We start from the raw sequence: 16,878 nt of genomic DNA, 5'->3' as shown, positions 1-16,878 counted from the left end.
ATTGTCTTCTTGGGGTGATCTGATGGCTAGACCCAGCCCCCATGTTGGGGAGCCTGCCACAGCAAATCTACGAGCGGGGAGAGCCAAAGGGCCGGAGTGGGACCCTGCGGGACAGAAGCCGCCATTGCGGGCTGAGTGTGGGGCAGGCTTGTGCTCCACTCCTCACCTGAGGCCTGCCCTGCGCCCCGGCCCAGGATAGAGACAGTTGACCCCACATGCACACTGGAGAGTGGGGCCTGTCAGTTTTCCTCAGCACCCCCCCCCCCGCCCCGCAAAGACCATTTTCCTCAGTCGCTTATGGTTGGACGTCTAACAAGCCTCTTGCCTTCACAGCTCTGGGAACCTGAGTCCCTTCTCTTTCCCCTCCCAAGCCCAGCCAGCCGGCAGTACTGGCTTCCCTTCTGCCGGAGGAGATGGACGATGGGAGGGTAAAGCTTAAACTGTCAGCCTGAGAGTCAGTGGACTTCAGATTTGGGGATCCACCCTTGGCCTGAGCATTTCAGATCCTTCATTAGCACCCACCAGAAAGAAGGGGACCAACTGAATGCACAGTAATGTTACAGACAGGTGGCTGGTTTGCGAGGCTCCAGAAATGTCTGAAGGGGATGAGTGTGCTGACGCAAGTTAGTGTTGCTTTACGCAGGGTCTTGTGAGGTAGATTGTGTAACCTTTACCCAAGCGAGGGAGTGCTTACCAAAGTGCGTAAGCTCATTGCTGTCAGGTGGCCTCACATGAGTAAGAGCCCACCCAAGGGAGCAAGAGGTGCATAAGCTCGTCCTCTGAGGCGCATAAGCTAGCTCTCTGCGGGCCAGTACATAAAACAATACAACCCAGAAGGAAATAACCCCCAGTAAAAGGAAGGCAGGTGAAAGGTGTAATGTGAATACAAAAGATCGCCAGAGGCACTCCAGAGAACAGACTGAATTTTCCATTAACCCGCCAGCCAGCATATACAGGGCTGAATTTCAAATGGCTTTTCTGGTGTCGCACTCAAACTTTATGACCTGACTTCTATTTGCTGTCTTGAGAGATCTTATCTGTAACTGCTTTTAAATGGACATGTGACTTCGGGAACAAGCGTCCCAGTGTTAAGTCCCTGGAAAAGCCCCTCGCCGCCACACACACGTGTACACCCACCTCTGTGCTGTTCAGAAGTTCTGTTTGATCAGATGAGATCAGCATTTAGGCCCCGATTCAGGCAGCCCGTCCCTATTCAGGGCAGCGCTTGAGAACATGCTTGTCTTTAAGTGCACGATTACGCGCCATTGAGGTCAACTTGAAATTTAGGAGCTGTCCCCCTCATTGAAGCCAGTGGAACCTGAGCCTGGTTTTGGGGGCTCTCCTGAATAGGAAAGGAAATAAGCCTGCACTTAGTTGGCTTTCTGAATTGGGGCCATAATCTCTGGATCTTTCAAGACGTGTTTCTAGAAATGGGGCCTCAATCCCTGCATGGGGCCCTTCAGGGCTACTGCAAGACAAATAATAATGACAGATTACCTTAGCATCTCCGTAGTATATTCAATATGGGCCCTATCCTGAGCGGTGCTGAATAGTGTACCCAGGAGTCCAGGAGCTGCAGCTACTCAGCTCCCTTGAGGTGTGAGTGCTTTATGCAAAGTAAATAATCCAGTCCCTGCGGGGTATGTTCACTTCTCAGTGCACCCGGGTAACGCCTGTTAGTGCCGGTAGGAGTTTCACAGACTTCAAGCATCGGTTATACAGAAGCCCATTTGAAAGGCAATTTGGGTTCTGGAGGGCTCTGGGGGTTGTTAATGGTCTATGTGGTCTTTCATCTCTAGGTCACTCGCTTGAGGCCAGGCCAGGCCAGCCCAGGACTTGTTACCATATGAAGGGTGTTTGATGCCCTATATGGAATGGGTTCGTTAACTGGTGCCCACATCACAGTAAGTTGCCGCCGCTCTGGCTAATGGGCACCCTTGATGCCAGTCTCATTCTCGAGGTGAACTCCTGTAAGTTGCTCTTCCTGCGTGAGGTCTGGGCTCTGTATGGTAAGGTGGGAGCACATCAGTGGGACCCCATGGAGGAATCCCGCACTGCTGCCACCTCTAGTACAATACCTGTTGTGTGGATTAGCGGTTCACAAATCTTCCCAGCAGCCCTACCGCGCTGAGTCAGCAAAGCACTCGAGACATGCCTAGCTGTAAACGTGAGAAATCTCAGCCCTATCGAACAAGGCACCAAAGTATGTGCTTAAGTCAAGTCCTTAAAGTGAAGCAGGCACTTAAATACATCGGTGAACTGGGGCTTAATTTCTCACTGTGGTTTGATTATTTGTATTGTGGTTGGGCCTGGAGACCCCAGCCCAGGATCAAGGCCCTCTTGAGCTGGGCACCATACACATGTGTGATAAGACAGCCCCTGCTTTACAATCTGAGCATATGGTATGACAAATCGGGGGGCAGGGGAGGAAGATCACGAGATCACAATTGGGGAATAAGCACCAGTCTCTGCTTATGACAATGTGGTGCTTCATGGGAGCTCCTCCTGTGCATAAGGGGCAGCATGGGGGAAAGCCCAAAGAGACTTGATGGATGGGTCCTAATGGCTACACCGCTGGCACAGAAGAAGCAGCATCTGGCTTCAAGTTAGAGGTGACAGACAGTGAGGCCAAACTAGGGAGAGCCCTGAAAGTAAAGGCAAGAAATTTGTGTCTGTGATGGAGGAGCCAGTGGAAGGATGCAATGAGGGGGGATTAATTGGAAGATAACATTAATATCTGATTGGTTCATTGTGTCCCCATCACACAACTGCCATATTCTTTTGCACGGTGTGGTACGAGCAGCTCGGGGAGATGCTGCAGGTTAGGAGCAAGGCAGGTTGGCAGAGTTCTGTGAAAGGTGCTTGCATAATGCTTTCCAGCACTACCGCTGCTTCAGATCTGTACATTTGTCCTGGATTTTCATGATCTCTAATCCAGAGCATGTACCCAACTTGAATCATTCTTATCTGGTCTAGCTGGTGTTTCCAGGTTTTGATGGAGAATGTTGTGGAAGTCATGGAGATTTGCCTCATGAGCTTTCATGCTTTAACCCAAAGGCCAGGAGAGTTTAACTTTTGTTTTAAAAAAATCACTTCTCCCAAGAGATTGAGACACTGGCATTAGCAAAAGCAAAGTTTTAAACTATCTGACTTTAAAATCCCTTTCCCTGTCACTGTTCAACTTTCAGTCTCTTGAGATGTTTATTTCACTAGCTCTCCAGTCACCATAGAGTCCCCCAGGGTAGACATGATCTGGATTTATAATGCTAAAAAAACCCAATTTTTTTTTTTGCACAGAACCACTTCAGGTTTTCTCTTTATATCATACAGAAGGAAAATGAGCACAAAGCCCACTTTATTTCCCTGTGCAGGCCGCCTTCAAATACCTTTCCTAGTGTTTTGCAGGCAACAGCAAAAAATTCTTTTTGGTAAAATGTTCTATTTTTGCACCATGCCTGTTTGCCTGTTACGCCTGTTTGCCAAATCCAGCTATTTGCGCACCACGCGGAGATCCATATTCTGGGAATTGCTCCAGATTACACACTACACACACACATGTGTCCACTCATTACAAAAACACGACACCCCAGCTTCTGGTGTGCCAATAAAATATACCCCCCACCCCGCCATCCTCCAATGGCCCTAGTATATGCACACAGGATCCTGGTGATGGCATGTGGATGAAGGATGTGCTCGTATACACAATGTTGGTCAGAGAGCTGCTTGATCACATGCAGTTCTGAAAAATCTGGCACTGTGCTCACTAGAGGGAACATAACTGTCTCGTGACCTAAATGCCTAACTCTTGGGTACCTGCCTATCCTTCTGAGAATGGCCCAATAGTTAGGGGACCAACCAGGGACTCAAGGAGAGCCGAGTCCAATTCCTGCTCTTCTGAGTGACCTCACCTTGGGCAAGTCATTTAGTCCTTCTGTGCCTCAGTTCTCCATCTGTAAAATGGGGGTGATAGCACTGCCCTACCTCACTGGGTTGCTGTGAGGACTGAAGATTGCTAGTTGCTTAGGCACTGGGTAATGGGAGCCAGAGGGAGATAAGTTCACAGCTTTGCCCTCAGGCACTGCACATGAGTGGAGAACACTGTGTATAATAATCAGACAGATCAATCATGGGTGCTCCCACCCCCAGTGCTGAGATGAGAACTGCAATGCTACAGCCCTATGTCTCTGGACCCCAGCAGGCACAGAGTGCTGCTCTCCCGTGTCCCACGCATACAAAGAATCACAAGCAACTCTACCCCGCATCTCCAATTTCCCTCTGCTCAGACAAGAGCCTACAAGTGGCTGAGTGCCTCCTGTGAGGTACTGCGCACTCTGAGCTCCCGCTCAATCAATAGGAGTTGAAGGCACTCAGCACCTGGCCATGTGAGGTCTCTCATCTCATGTCAGCCTCCTCCCTGTTTCTTCCCACAGTCTTGCTGGTGTTGGCAGGAGAGCTTTCTTCTCTGCCTCGCCTGTCATCTGGAACACTCTCCCTGTATCCCCCTCACATCTTCCTCTCTCCATGAGGTCCCTGAGGGAGACATTTCTTTTCTCCCTGAGCCTTTGCTCAACTCCTCTCTCTCTCTCTCGTTTTATTTAACTCTACAACTTCCCTATTCCACACTGCAAAGACCTTTGGGATTTCTGGTGTGTAGAGAAGGTGCTGTCTAAACTAAAATTGCACTGTAAATAGCTGAATCTGACACAGTATGTTGCATGAAGTTACATGACATAACAGAGAGTCTAGATGGCTCCTGTTTGACAGGCTTAAACTCAGCAGCTCTACCTGAAAGCCTCTGAGCGACATGGGCAGTGACAAGAAAAACCCAAGGAAAGGCTGATATGCTTCCTCTGTAGCCATTTTACAGAGGCCGTTCAGGCTGGGGCAATATCCCCGAGAGAGATCTGTTTATGTTTATACCTAACAGCGGGAACAGAATGTACCTGGTTAGGCTGCAGGGGAAACATAACTCCACATTCTCCCACTGATCTGTCCTTGGGACTTAATCTCCAATCTGTTATCGCAGCCCCGATCAGGCACTGGGAGTCAGCGATTCGGGTAACAGGCATTTTGATACCCCCTCAGGCTATACTTTCCCACGACCAGCTCCGGGTGGTTCAAGCCAATTAGTTTTCCCCATGAGTAATTGATTAAGTGGCGGCCAGTTGGTTCGTTCTGGTTTCGCTGTGTATAAAGTCTCCATACGCTCCTGTGTGTCGCCAATCGCATCACAGCTCCCCATCACTTGACCAAGAGAGACCCAGGCAGAGAGAAGAGCAGGGATGAAATGGCCACAGAATTGCCAGCCACAGAATTAACTGACTTGGCCCATGCCAGTGGCAGGTTCACCATTAGCACCCTGATCAGCACCGAGGACAGCGGCAAACCTCACTATGGACCGCCTGCTGCTGCCCCCTGTGAGGCTCCCCATCCCAGCCACCTCACCCACAGAAGCACTCTCTACATGAGGACCTTTGGCTACAACACAGTGGATGTTGTGCCGACTTATGAACATTATGCCAATACGAAGGCGGTGGGCGAAACCAATAAAGTTAGGCCCACGCTGGCAGATCTACATTCTTTCTTGAAGGTAAGCGATGTAGCAGGACTGTCTCAAGCATCGATTTACTTGAGAAGTGCTGTAGTCTGTTTGTAGTGAATGCTCTTTCTGTACTTATCTCTGTCCCTGCAGAAGAAACATAGACTTTGAAATAAGCCTTCTGCAAACATGGGTCATAGAAAGAGTCGCTGAATAACTGTGAACCATGGGTGGAAATCATGATCTGTTCTTAATCTAGTTACTAACCAACAACAAAGGTGAAATCTGATGCTTTAGGTCACTGCAAATGGTTCTCCAGCTCCATTGCGGACAACCAACAGCTTTGGAGTGCTGAGTGCCCTGTTTCCACCTGGAGAAAATGTTGGCTCTTGGGACTTAAATATCAAGCAGATGGATCAGCTCATGACTCCATCGGCTTGTGTCACTCTCCTGAGAGGGCAGAGGTAAATCACACTAGCATATAGGATGAACAATGAATATTGCTGTAAAATTCATATTCCCAGACATAAAACAAACCTGCGGTAGTATTGTAATCTAACTACCCTCATGCTCTGCAATATTTTCCCATTGATGTTGTTCTACTGCATATGAAGAGGAAGCCTGCCTGCTTTCCAATAATAACAAGGCCTTGCTTCCATCATGTCCACGTAGAGTGAAATCTGACTCCAGCTTTGGAATCCGCCCCTTCCTTGGTCCAAAACATCCCATTTCTGATGCTCTTCAGAGCATATTTTCCCTCCAGGCATGGCAAGGAGCAGCTAGGGAAGAATTGTAATTGCCAGGATGGGGACTGGGAGGGTCACCTGCATTCGGATGTATTTTTAAGTTATGCCAAGGATGCCGAGAACATGTAGCTAGGTGCCCCCCTTTTTAGTATTTTTATAAACTCAAGTAAATAAAGAAAAGAAATGGCCTGGTAGAGGACTTGCAAAACTCAGTTGCTTCCTAGCAAAGTCAGGTCTGAGCTCTTGGGCCATGCATCCGCCTCATAAATGGTGGTGTAGGGTTATGTTTCTGTGTCCCGTCCTTTTTCTGTCCTGGGGGATAGAAGGAATGCTGTTGAAGTCTCTCTGCACGGTTATGGTCATTTACCTTGACCTTGCGGCAAACAGAGGTATGCTTGTGGTTTTTTATTTTCAAGTGAAATTAGTGCTGCAGAAAGTTCCTGGCTTGATGGACCAAGTGACTCAAATCCTGTATTTATCCAGCAAACAGATTGACTTTGGGCAGGGCAAGTTTTCCCTAAATTGCTCCCACTATTGTACCCCTTACTTGGAGGGGGAAGAGGGCTCCATGGTCTGTAAAATCTCTGGCCTTAGGGGTATCTATCTGCATCCCAACCCAGAACCCCCTTCTCTGTTGCCAAAGCTCTTAAGAAAGTAGTCATGGAGGTTCAGTAATTTCAAACAAGGTGTTTCAAGTTCTTACTCCAACTATTGGGAAGGGGCATACCAGCATGACACAGACTCAAGCAGTAAAGACTGCAGGGCTGTGTGACATGGCCTGTATGCATCCTATTGCGAGTCACTCTGTTGTTGTGGTCTAGGTCACAGGCCTCCTCCATGAGGGGTCTTTTGCTATCTCAGCATTCCAGGGATGAGCTGAAGATGGACTCGTTTCTCTGCAGCCTGTAGTCAGCAAGCTCCTGGGGCTCATTGAAACCTGCCATCATCTTGCCCCCGTGCTCGGAGATATTTTTGTCCTTGCACTGCTGATGAAAGCTCCGTTTGAGGCATCGTGTGAACAGTGGTTTTCCCATGCGTCCCACCGCCTTTACTAAGGGCCGTGTTTTTAAAAGTATTTCAGCACCTAAAGATGCAAATAGCTGCTTATGGGGGATTTCAAAAGCACCTAGGCACCTAAATCCCTCTGAAAACACTTGCATCTTTAAGCACCTAAATATCTTTAAAATCTGGTCTTTAGCTTCTGTTTCCCATCTATAAAATGGCGATAACCGTGCTTCCCAGCCTCCCAGGATTGTGTGAAGATGAATGCACTAAAGATTGTGAGGTCCTCAGATCTGATAGTGACGGGGGCCATGTCAGTCCTTAAGACAGACAGATTGTGAAAATCTCACCCATAGTTCCTTATATTTTTACAGCACTGTGCAAATATTAACTAACTGTGAATCAAAAATCCCAAAGTCTCCACTCCCCAGATCTGCTACTACTGATCTGCTGATGGAAACCACTGTATACAAGCTAGGTATTATTGTTATTTGCAAGTTCTGATTTACAGTATTTTAAGAAGAAACAGGAGTATGTCTCTACTTGTAGGGTGGTGGTGTTCATTATTTATATGATGGTGGTGTGAACTGAAATTGGGGTCCCATTGTGCTCAGCGCTGTACAGACACCTAGTGAGAGACAGGTCTTGCCCGGACAAACCTTGTTAGCACAACATTGCTGCTTACCTCTAGGATTAAAAATTTCAAACGGAGGGTTGAAAATTGACAAGGTCGAATATGGTCCCAGACATCTTCCTTTCTGTCCCACCTCTATGCCCTGTTGTGACTTGATTTCTCTCTGCTTTCTCAGTCGGACAATAGTCATCTCCACAATCCCGTGTACGAGCCCCAGAGAAGTAATGGCCTGAGTGATGAAACTACTGAGGAAGATGGTGGTGAGGGTGGGGAAAAGCCTCAAGGAGAGCCTGTCCGATTTGGATGGGTGAAAGGGGTGATGGTGAGTTGTTTGTTTTTTTTTTTGCTGCCTACAGACCAGAAGGAAGTGTAATGGGAGAGCTCGGGTCCTATGCTGGCAACAATTCACGTACAGCCCGATCTTGCCACCTTCACTCTCCCCAATTTGTAGATCACTCCTACATTGACTTCAATGGGACCATACAGAGGGTAATGGCTTGGGTTTGAAAGTCAGTGCAGAACTTTTCTTCTCCCTGGGTTCACTGTATAATCTAGCTTATTTTACTGTGACAAGTATGCAACCCTGATGTCTCATCTGCCAAGTATAACCCATTATATTAAGCCACATGATAGCAGGTGATGTTCAAACTCGACAAATGGCAGGTGATGTAGGTAGGGAGGAAGGATGGTCCAGGGGATCAGTCTAGGACTTTGGAGACCTTGGTTCAATTTTGTGTTCTGCTGAAGGCATTCTGTGTGTGTTACAGAGCCACCCTGTGCCTCAGTGTCTCCCCTGGGAAATGGAGATAATAGCACTTTACTTGCTGTGAGCTTAGGTACATTAAAGACCGTGAGATGCTCGAATACTAGGGTGATGTGGCAAATAGAAGACAGATTCAAAGGAAACATTTGAATAATTGTTGCACATTACTAGGTTCTAACCTGACTGCCTCCACTGGGTATCTTTGCAGCAAGCTCAGGGAAGTCGCTGCTCAAGGTGCCGAAAAAACAATCAAACAAATGGTTAGGAGGTGTAAGGAATGGGATGAGAAATCATACTGAAAATATGTTCATTTCATTATATGTCAATCCGATGCCCTCACCTGGAAGACTCCGTTCAGTTCCGATCATCCTATTTCAGGCAGCATACAACAGAAAGAATGGGGGGCAGGGTGCAAGACCAGTGATGAAATAATTTGGGGCATAAGAAGGGTTCCATATGAAGGGAGATATGAATTGGGAGTAATCTTGGAGATGAGACAGATAAGAGGGATGTGATAAAAGTATACATAACAATGAATGGTCTAGAGAGGGTAGATCAGACATTTCTATTAACCTGCTCTAATAATTAAGGCTACGTTTTAGTCATGAGTACTTTTTAGTAAAAGTCACGGACAAATCATGGGCAGTAAACAAAAATTTGCGGCCAGTGACCTGTCCATGACTTTTACTATATACCCCTAACTAAAACTTGCAGGGGTGGGGAGTTACTCCGGGGGTGGCCCGGGGGGCGCCCTGGATACTGGGGGGGTGCGGGTGCTGCGTGGGGGTGCAGCCTGGGGAAGTGCCGCGGGTACTCGGGGAAGGTGCAGCCCGGGGAAAGCGCCATGGGTGCTGTGGAGGGTGGGGCACAGCCTGGGGGGACGCCTCGGGTGCTGTGGAGGGTGAGGCCCAGGGGGGCACTGCGGGTGCAATGGGGGTGGGGTTGGCAGGGCTGGGGCAGGCTCCCTACCCAGCTCCTGGGTAGCGGGAACTCCAGCTCCTAGCTCCATGTGCTGCCTCCTCTCCGCCCCAAGCCCCCGTTCTGAAGCTCCCATTGGCTGGGAACTGCAGCCAATGGGAGTTGCGGGGGCGGTGCCCGTGGGCAGAGGCAGCTCATGGAACTAGGAGCTGAGGGAGGGGAGTTCCTGTCACCCTTCCAGGGAGCTCCCCCCAGGTAAGCACCACCCTGCACCCCAGTCCCCAGCCCTGATCCCCCCCACCCAAACTCCTGCTGCAACTGGCCCAGGGGCTGCCCGAGCTTCTCAGGTGGCTCCCAGGCCAGCCGCATTGTGCTGCTGCGGAAGTCATGGTGGTCACGGAATCCCTGATTTCCCTGACCTCCGTGACAAACACGGAGCCTTGCTAATAATACAAGAACAAAAGGGTCCTTCAATGAAATGGAGAAGTGACATATTCAAAAAACAATAAAAAGAAATGCTTTTTTTTTTTTTTTTACACAGAATGCACAATGGATCTGTGGAACTCATTGCCACAAGGTATCAGAGGTAGCATGTTCAGGTAGAGAGGAAGGATGGTCCTGTGCTGAAGGCATTAGCCTGGCCCCTGAGAGACTCGGGTTCAATCCTCTACTCCACCACAGACTTCCTGTGTGATTTTGAGGAAATCAGGCTACATCTACACCTCAAGCTAGGAGTGTGATTCCCCTGCTTGTGTACATGTATTTGCGCTAGCTCTCCTCAAGCTTGCGTGAGCATAAATAGCAGTGCAGCTGCAGTGGCATGTGTAGCAGAGGCAGTGAAGGCATGGACGAGCCATGCCGAGTAGAGACCCACCAGCTTCACGTTCGTGGATTCTAAGGCCAGACGGGGCCATTGTGCTCATGTACTCTGAACTCCTGTATAACACAAGCCAAAGACCTTCTATAAAATAATTCCTAGAGCAGATCTTTTAGGAAAAAAAACATCCAATCATGAGCAGGGAAGTCACACCCCTAGCTTGCAGTATAGATGTAGCCTCCATCTCTCTGTGCCTGTGTTCTCCAACTGTAATGGGGATAACAGCAAGAGGCCTGACCTACCTCAGAGTGGTGTTGTGAGAGTAAATATACTGAAAGGTTGTGACGTTCTCAGCTATGGCCATGGGGGTTATAGAAATACCTAACACAGATAGATCACTGAGGCCGAGAGCTTAGCAGGATTCCGAAGAGGATGCAGTGTTGCCAAGCGGACGGAGCACTGGGCTAAGATTCATGAGACCTGGGCTCCATTCCCTGCTTTGTTGCTGGGAGGCTGTGAGCAAGTCGCTTCCCTGCCCTGTGCCTCAGTTTTCCCATCTGTAAAATGGGGGATGATGATCCTGACCTGCTTTGTAAAGCTCTTTGAGATCTACTGATGAAAAGTGCTAGATAAGAGCTAGACATAGACATGGATAACACGAACACCACAGAGTTGCAATAGGAAGGATTTAAAAACTTCTAGAAGGGAAATTAAGCCTCCTGCTTCAGGGCTTAAACCAGCCTCTGACTGATGAGGTTAGGAGGAAACCTTCCTGTGGGCTGGTCACTCCACTTCATGGGTCTCAAGCATTTGGCACTGGCCATTATTGCAGATAGGATATTGGACTTGAGGAGCCATAGGTCTGAGCTGGCAATTCCACTTTTCTCTATTCATGCGCACTGTCAGCTATGCAGACGATCACATGAGATTAATGTGGCTGTTTTCCTTCTAGATTCGATGCATGCTGAACATCTGGGGTGTGATTCTCTATCTACGATTGCCCTGGATCACTGCACAGGCAGGGATTGGTAGGTGCAGCTCCATTCTCTAGAGTTGCCAGCAACAATTATATTTGACATAATTTGTTTAGTTGTAAACCCTGACAGAGTGCTTGGCACTATTCAAGACACCATGAAAACAGTCCCTCCCTTCCCCAATATCCTTAGGCCCAATTCTTAAAGGTATTCAGGGGTCACTGTGCCCCCTATTGCAAAGCCTACTGATTTAGGAGCCTAAATCTCATTTTCTAAAGTTATTTAGGCACTTAGGAGACCAAATCCCATTGACTGAGGGATTTAGTTCCTAAATCTTTTTTGAAAAGAAGACATAGGCTCCTAAATCTGTTAGTTGTTGCAACACTTAACTCAGCAATGCCTAAATACCTTTAAAAATCTGGGCTTTGGTGTCTATGGGACAGCAATGGAGAAGATGGGCTAGGGATATAGACAGGCAGATGCAATATAGAAATTGGGCTCAGAAGAGGACATGGCCCCTTATCGACATCCTGGAAGAAGTAGGTTGAGGGGAAGGGTGACTTTATGGATCAATGTATGGGGCACCAAGGAAAAGAGTCAGAGATGGTGGTATTGCTTTCTTCACCAGGCAACAAAGTGAAAATAATTCCTCTTCTCTGCAGCGCTCACATGGCTGATTATCTTCATGTCTGTGACTGTGACGAGCATCACAGGCTTGTCCATCTCTGCCATCTCCACCAACGGCAAAGTGAAATCAGGTAGTGCTTGGCTCCCATTTTTCTTCTGAGGGCTGGCCCTGGTCTCTCCTGGGGGAGGAGAGGGGGAAGAGGTCCCAGCTGGCACCGATCTCTCTCGGCTGATCCCGGTCTCTCTGGTTGGAGGGGAAGGGGGACAGGTTCCAGGCAGTCCCTCTCACCTAAGGCTGGTCCCTGGATATGGGGAAGAAGTGATGATAGAAGCTGTCAGCGACTGGCTGGAGGGGAGATGGCTCCTCCTGAGGCTCTGGCCCCCAGGATCCCTGGACCCAGCTCCCTGCTTCCCAGAACTCTGGGCTGCCATCTCCTCAAGCTACCTCCTCCATCTCTTCTGCTTCTGGGCCCACTCTGGCAGGAGAGGGAGCGGCTCAGCAAGGACATTCACATGACTTGTAGAGGAGTCTATGGCTAAAGGGGGGCAGTCCTGGGTGAAACAGAAATATGAAATCTCTGACGTGTTAAAGAAAGGTTCAGTCTGGTTTTGTCTTATCAACACCTAGTTCCCTCATGCCGATTTCTCAAGGGTTTGCTCTTGTCTAGTTCTAAGTCACTGTTCCAATCTCCCTTCAAACTCTTCCTTCTCCTAGGAAGGGATTCTTTATGAGCACAAAATTAATGCTTTTTAATTAGAGATGGGCCTGTCCCAAAATTCCAGATCCAGACTTGCCTGAACTTTGATATTCAGACCCTGATAAACTGCCTTGTAAAATGTTGAGCATCTTATCCTATCTCCCTGTGTCATTGTCACTCATCGTGCATACAGTGTATGGATGTAGATACGTGTCTGCCACACAGGCTTTTGTGGTCTACTTGTCATTAGTTTATGCGGAGGACAAAGAGTCATTAAGGACATGTTGTTTGGGTCATGAATATCTGTGATCACCTCAGGTGCTGCAGTGCTGATCCTGCGTGTGAAGTATTTAAACAACGAAATGTTTCTGGCATGTGTTAGGTGGCACCTATTTCCTTATCTCAAGAAGCCTCGGTCCAGAGCTGGGTGGTTCCATCGGTCTCATATTTGCCTTTGCGAATGCCGTAGCGGTGGCCATGCACACGGTGGGCTTTGCGGAAACTGTGCGCGATTTGCTCCAGGTAAGGAATCCGAGTTGTTTCATGGTGCCCCTCCCTCCCCCCCGATTTCATCCGCAAGGACTTGTACCGTGTCAACATTTAAGTCCTTCTTAAAGGCCAACTTCTGCCATGCTGCCGACAGTGAATCTAGTTGTACAAAAGAATCTGTATTTGTTCTTTCTCTTTCCCCTCAACTTGTCTGTCATTAAACTTTTTGCTCTTGACATGCCATTGCGTGTGCATTAATCATAAGCAAATTAATAATCAATAGTTGATACATGAATGGTAATTAATCACTTATAGCCACTGATTAGTTATCAATACTCAAATCAATAACCAACAATTAATAATCAACAGCAATCAATAACCATGGAAATCATGCTAATTAGAGATGACAATGACCGAGTTGCTCTTCCATTCCACATGTTTGCCAGTTCAGGCTTGTTCCATACAGCCTGCTCCTGCCTGGTTTGAAATTGGAAATTTGTTTTTTTAACGATTCACATTTGTTTTAAATATCATTTTAAAGCTGTTTATTTAGGAAGTATAAATGACTTTACAGATCCATACCTCAAACACACCGAAAATTATATAGACCTATCCATTCACGCAGTGCTCTATGGAACTTAGGTAAGACACAGCCCTGGCATTGAAGAACTCACAGTCAGTAGGTCCATAATGTTTTAATGTAAAATAAAAGTCTAGAAAAGTGCCTGGCAGACCAGATTTAAGGTCACTGCCGACTGAAATGACTTAGCTGGTTGAATGTTGGTACAAAAGAATGATGGTTTTATAGGCCTCTTCATTCTCTATTGGTTTTTAATAAAAAGAGGAATTTAAAAGTACAGAAAGACATAAGGAAGTGAAGGAATCGGATGCGGTCTGTATGGTTAGGTTCAACTCTGCCATCAGCTTCCAGAACTGCAGACTGCTGACTTGGGCTTCCTTTCCCAGGAACATAACTCGCCCATTGTAGACCCCACAAATGACATCCGCATCATCGGGGTCATCACAGTGACAGTGCTACTTGGGATTTCCTTGGCTGGAATGGAATGGGAAGCAAAGGTAACGGTCTCAATTGTTAGGATGAATGTAGGAATTTCCATACCGCAACACATCCATGGTCCAGCTAGTTCAGTATCCGGCCTCCAACAGCAGCCAATGCCAGTTGCTTCAGGGAATAGGGGACCTATACCCTCCTTGCAATAATACACCTAATTGCAAGGTTCTTACCACCAGGAAAATTCTTCCTGATCCTTCCTGATGATTGGGTTTTGCCCTGCAGCATAAGCATTGTCAGCCTAGATATAATTTTCTTCTGACTGTTGAAACTGCAGAATCTGTTCTCATTCATACGAATATCCAAATCTTTCTTGAATCTTATCACCACGTTTGCCTCAGTGTTGTCCTTTGTCTGGTTCATTTGTTCAGATGCTGCTATTGGCCTCCTTTAACTAGCCACAAAAGCCTGCTGGCCAAGAAACCTAGGGAGACAGACAAATACAGAAGACTGTGCAAGGCACGTCTCAAGGGTCATGCTGCATCTTGTAACACAGGTCTAGCCAGAACTGATGCTTAGCTTAGCTTGTTAGGCTGGATGAGAACCATCTGTCCCCAAGTTTAGGAGGGGCAGGAAGCATGGTACAGAGGAGAGGTTGGGGGAAGAGGTTGGGTCGCTCCTTTGCACCAACTAGCCTTAGGGTATAAGCAGCATTGCAGCTTGGGAGGAATGCACAGGTTACTTACCCTGGCCTACTAGTCACAAGGGCAGAATGTTGCTTCAGGGGGGCCTGTTTGCAGATTCCCAGCTGGCAGATGGGTGAAACTTACTTAGGAGTTGCCCACCGGTACTTTTCACTCCACCCCTTTGTACAGCGTTTGCAGCAGGTACTCAGCCAGCAGATTGTTCAGCTGGATTCTTTTGGTCTCACAGGCACAGGTGCTGTTCTTCATCATCATCATGATTTCCTTCATAAATTACATAGTGGGGACGGTGATTCCAGCCTCCGAGGAGAAGCAGGCAAAAGGATTTTTCAGTTACCGAGGTAGGTTCCAGCGGTGGCTAGAGGCAGGAGTTTGGGGGGGACTCTTACTAATTCTCATGGATGGCTGGGAGAGCCGGCGTGAATGACTGAGGTTTGCAAGTAAGCAAACAAACAGTGAAAAGGGAAGACAAATGCATCCCCTAAAGGAAGAGGAAGGATGGTTCAGTGGTTAGGGAGGCAGCCTGGGACTGGGAAGACTCAGGTTCAAATTCTTGCTCGGGAGCAGACTTCCTGTGTGATCTCATGCAACTTGTCTCTGAGCCTCAGTTCCCCACCTGTACAGTGGGGATAATAGAACTTCCCTACCTCCCAGGGCGGGTGTGAGGCCAAAGCCATTACAAGATCATGAGGCATTTGGGTACTAAGGTGGTGGGGGTCAGATATGCACATAAGCTGGCCAGAATGTATTTTCAGTCAGTTTACTGTGTCAACTGGAGTTTAGTTCTAATGGTTATGGTGGAATGGGAACAAAACCACAGTGAAGGTTGCACCAGAGTTTTCTATTCAGCAGGACTCTTAATTATGATAATGTGCTAACAAATATTCTCTGCTACATGTCACAAAACGAGGAAGTCTTGGTGCTCAGACATCTCACCATAATCGCCGCTGTTCCATTTCGGTGGAGAGGGCCTGGTTAATTTTGGTGGATTATATGGCTTTTGGATCATAGAATCATAGAAGATTAGGGTTGGAAGAGACCTCAGGAGGTCATCTAGTCCAACCCCTTGCTCAAAGCAGGACCATCTCCAACTAAATCATTCCGTCCAGGGCTTTGTTCTACTACACCAGCATGATTATGGTTTATTTACAAATGTAGATGAATGCTCGAGTACAGTGCTGAACTGAACATTTCCATATGGTCACTTTGCTCTCAAGGTCCTGGCAGTTAGTCGAGAGTAGGGCAGCATGTAACAGAAATGTATCTTGTTCAGGTCTGTTATGTGCCTGCAAGAAAAATAGCCTCTCACTTTAAGCGCCCGCTCTGGCCTGCTTGTTCTGAGTAAGAGCGGTGTGGTAACGATTAAAGCTTCCAGGGAGACAATGACACTTTCCTGATTGTTCTGCTGAACGTTTGCAAGGTGCTGGAGGCCCATAAGGATCTACATCCAGGGGCAGAGAGGTGAATGCTCCTGCCGTGTGTATGAGATGGACCCAGCCCGTGTGGCAGGGGACCCAGCTCAATACATGTTTCAGCCCGGGACTGTGCAAACCGCTTTGGACCCTCATTCTGAGTAAAGAACGGAAGACCATTGGGACTCTAGAGTTCTTGTGGGTGTCATTTACCCAGCATACAAGTACTGCATGAGCCTCATTTTCATAGGAGCTGAGCATCCACAGATCCCATTGATTTCACTCCTGGGGATAAAATATGCTGGCATTTGTCTTAATTACCATTTACTCTTTGATGTAAGAAGGATCAAAATGCATCGGCTGAATGTGGCTATTTGTTGCTGTCAAACAGAATGCCCATTTATTGCCAGGGAAAAGGCTTATCACTGAGAGAGCTCGATGGATCAATGGATGAGACAGTCGTGATAATTAAGGCTGTGATGAAATGCTTCTCTTTTGTTTAGTGAGTTTCTCCATTCCTGCTGGAATCATTCTCATCCCCTG

At 47.7% G+C, this 16,878-nt stretch overlaps 1 protein-coding gene across 2 annotated transcripts in view; it reads left to right on the top strand.

Moving 5' to 3' along the window:
- The first annotated feature begins 5,209 nt into the window (after positions 1–5,209).
- SLC12A3 (solute carrier family 12 member 3) overlaps positions 5,210–16,878 on the top strand; it is a 36,555-nt gene continuing 24,886 nt past the window's right edge. Inside the window, exons 1-7 of one of the 2 annotated variants that reach the window (XM_048816727.2) lie at positions 5,210–5,590; positions 8,097–8,243; positions 11,372–11,447; positions 12,056–12,151; positions 13,101–13,240; positions 14,174–14,284; positions 15,153–15,264. In XM_048816727.2, coding sequence (XP_048672684.2) covers positions 5,288–5,590; positions 8,097–8,243; positions 11,372–11,447; positions 12,056–12,151; positions 13,101–13,240; positions 14,174–14,284; positions 15,153–15,264 — 985 coding nt within the window. In that variant the 5' untranslated portion in view covers positions 5,210–5,287. The remainder of the gene's footprint in view (positions 5,591–8,096; positions 8,244–11,371; positions 11,448–12,055; positions 12,152–13,100; positions 13,241–14,173; positions 14,285–15,152; positions 15,265–16,878) is intronic. The other variant, XM_048816728.2, reaches the window with a different exon arrangement.

Source organism: Caretta caretta, chromosome 12 (assembly GCF_965140235.1).
Source record: "Caretta caretta isolate rCarCar2 chromosome 12, rCarCar1.hap1, whole genome shotgun sequence".
NCBI lineage: Eukaryota > Metazoa > Chordata > Testudines > Cheloniidae > Caretta > Caretta caretta.
Note: the sequence above shows the minus strand (reverse complement) of the source record. Positions and strands in the feature narration are given on the sequence as shown.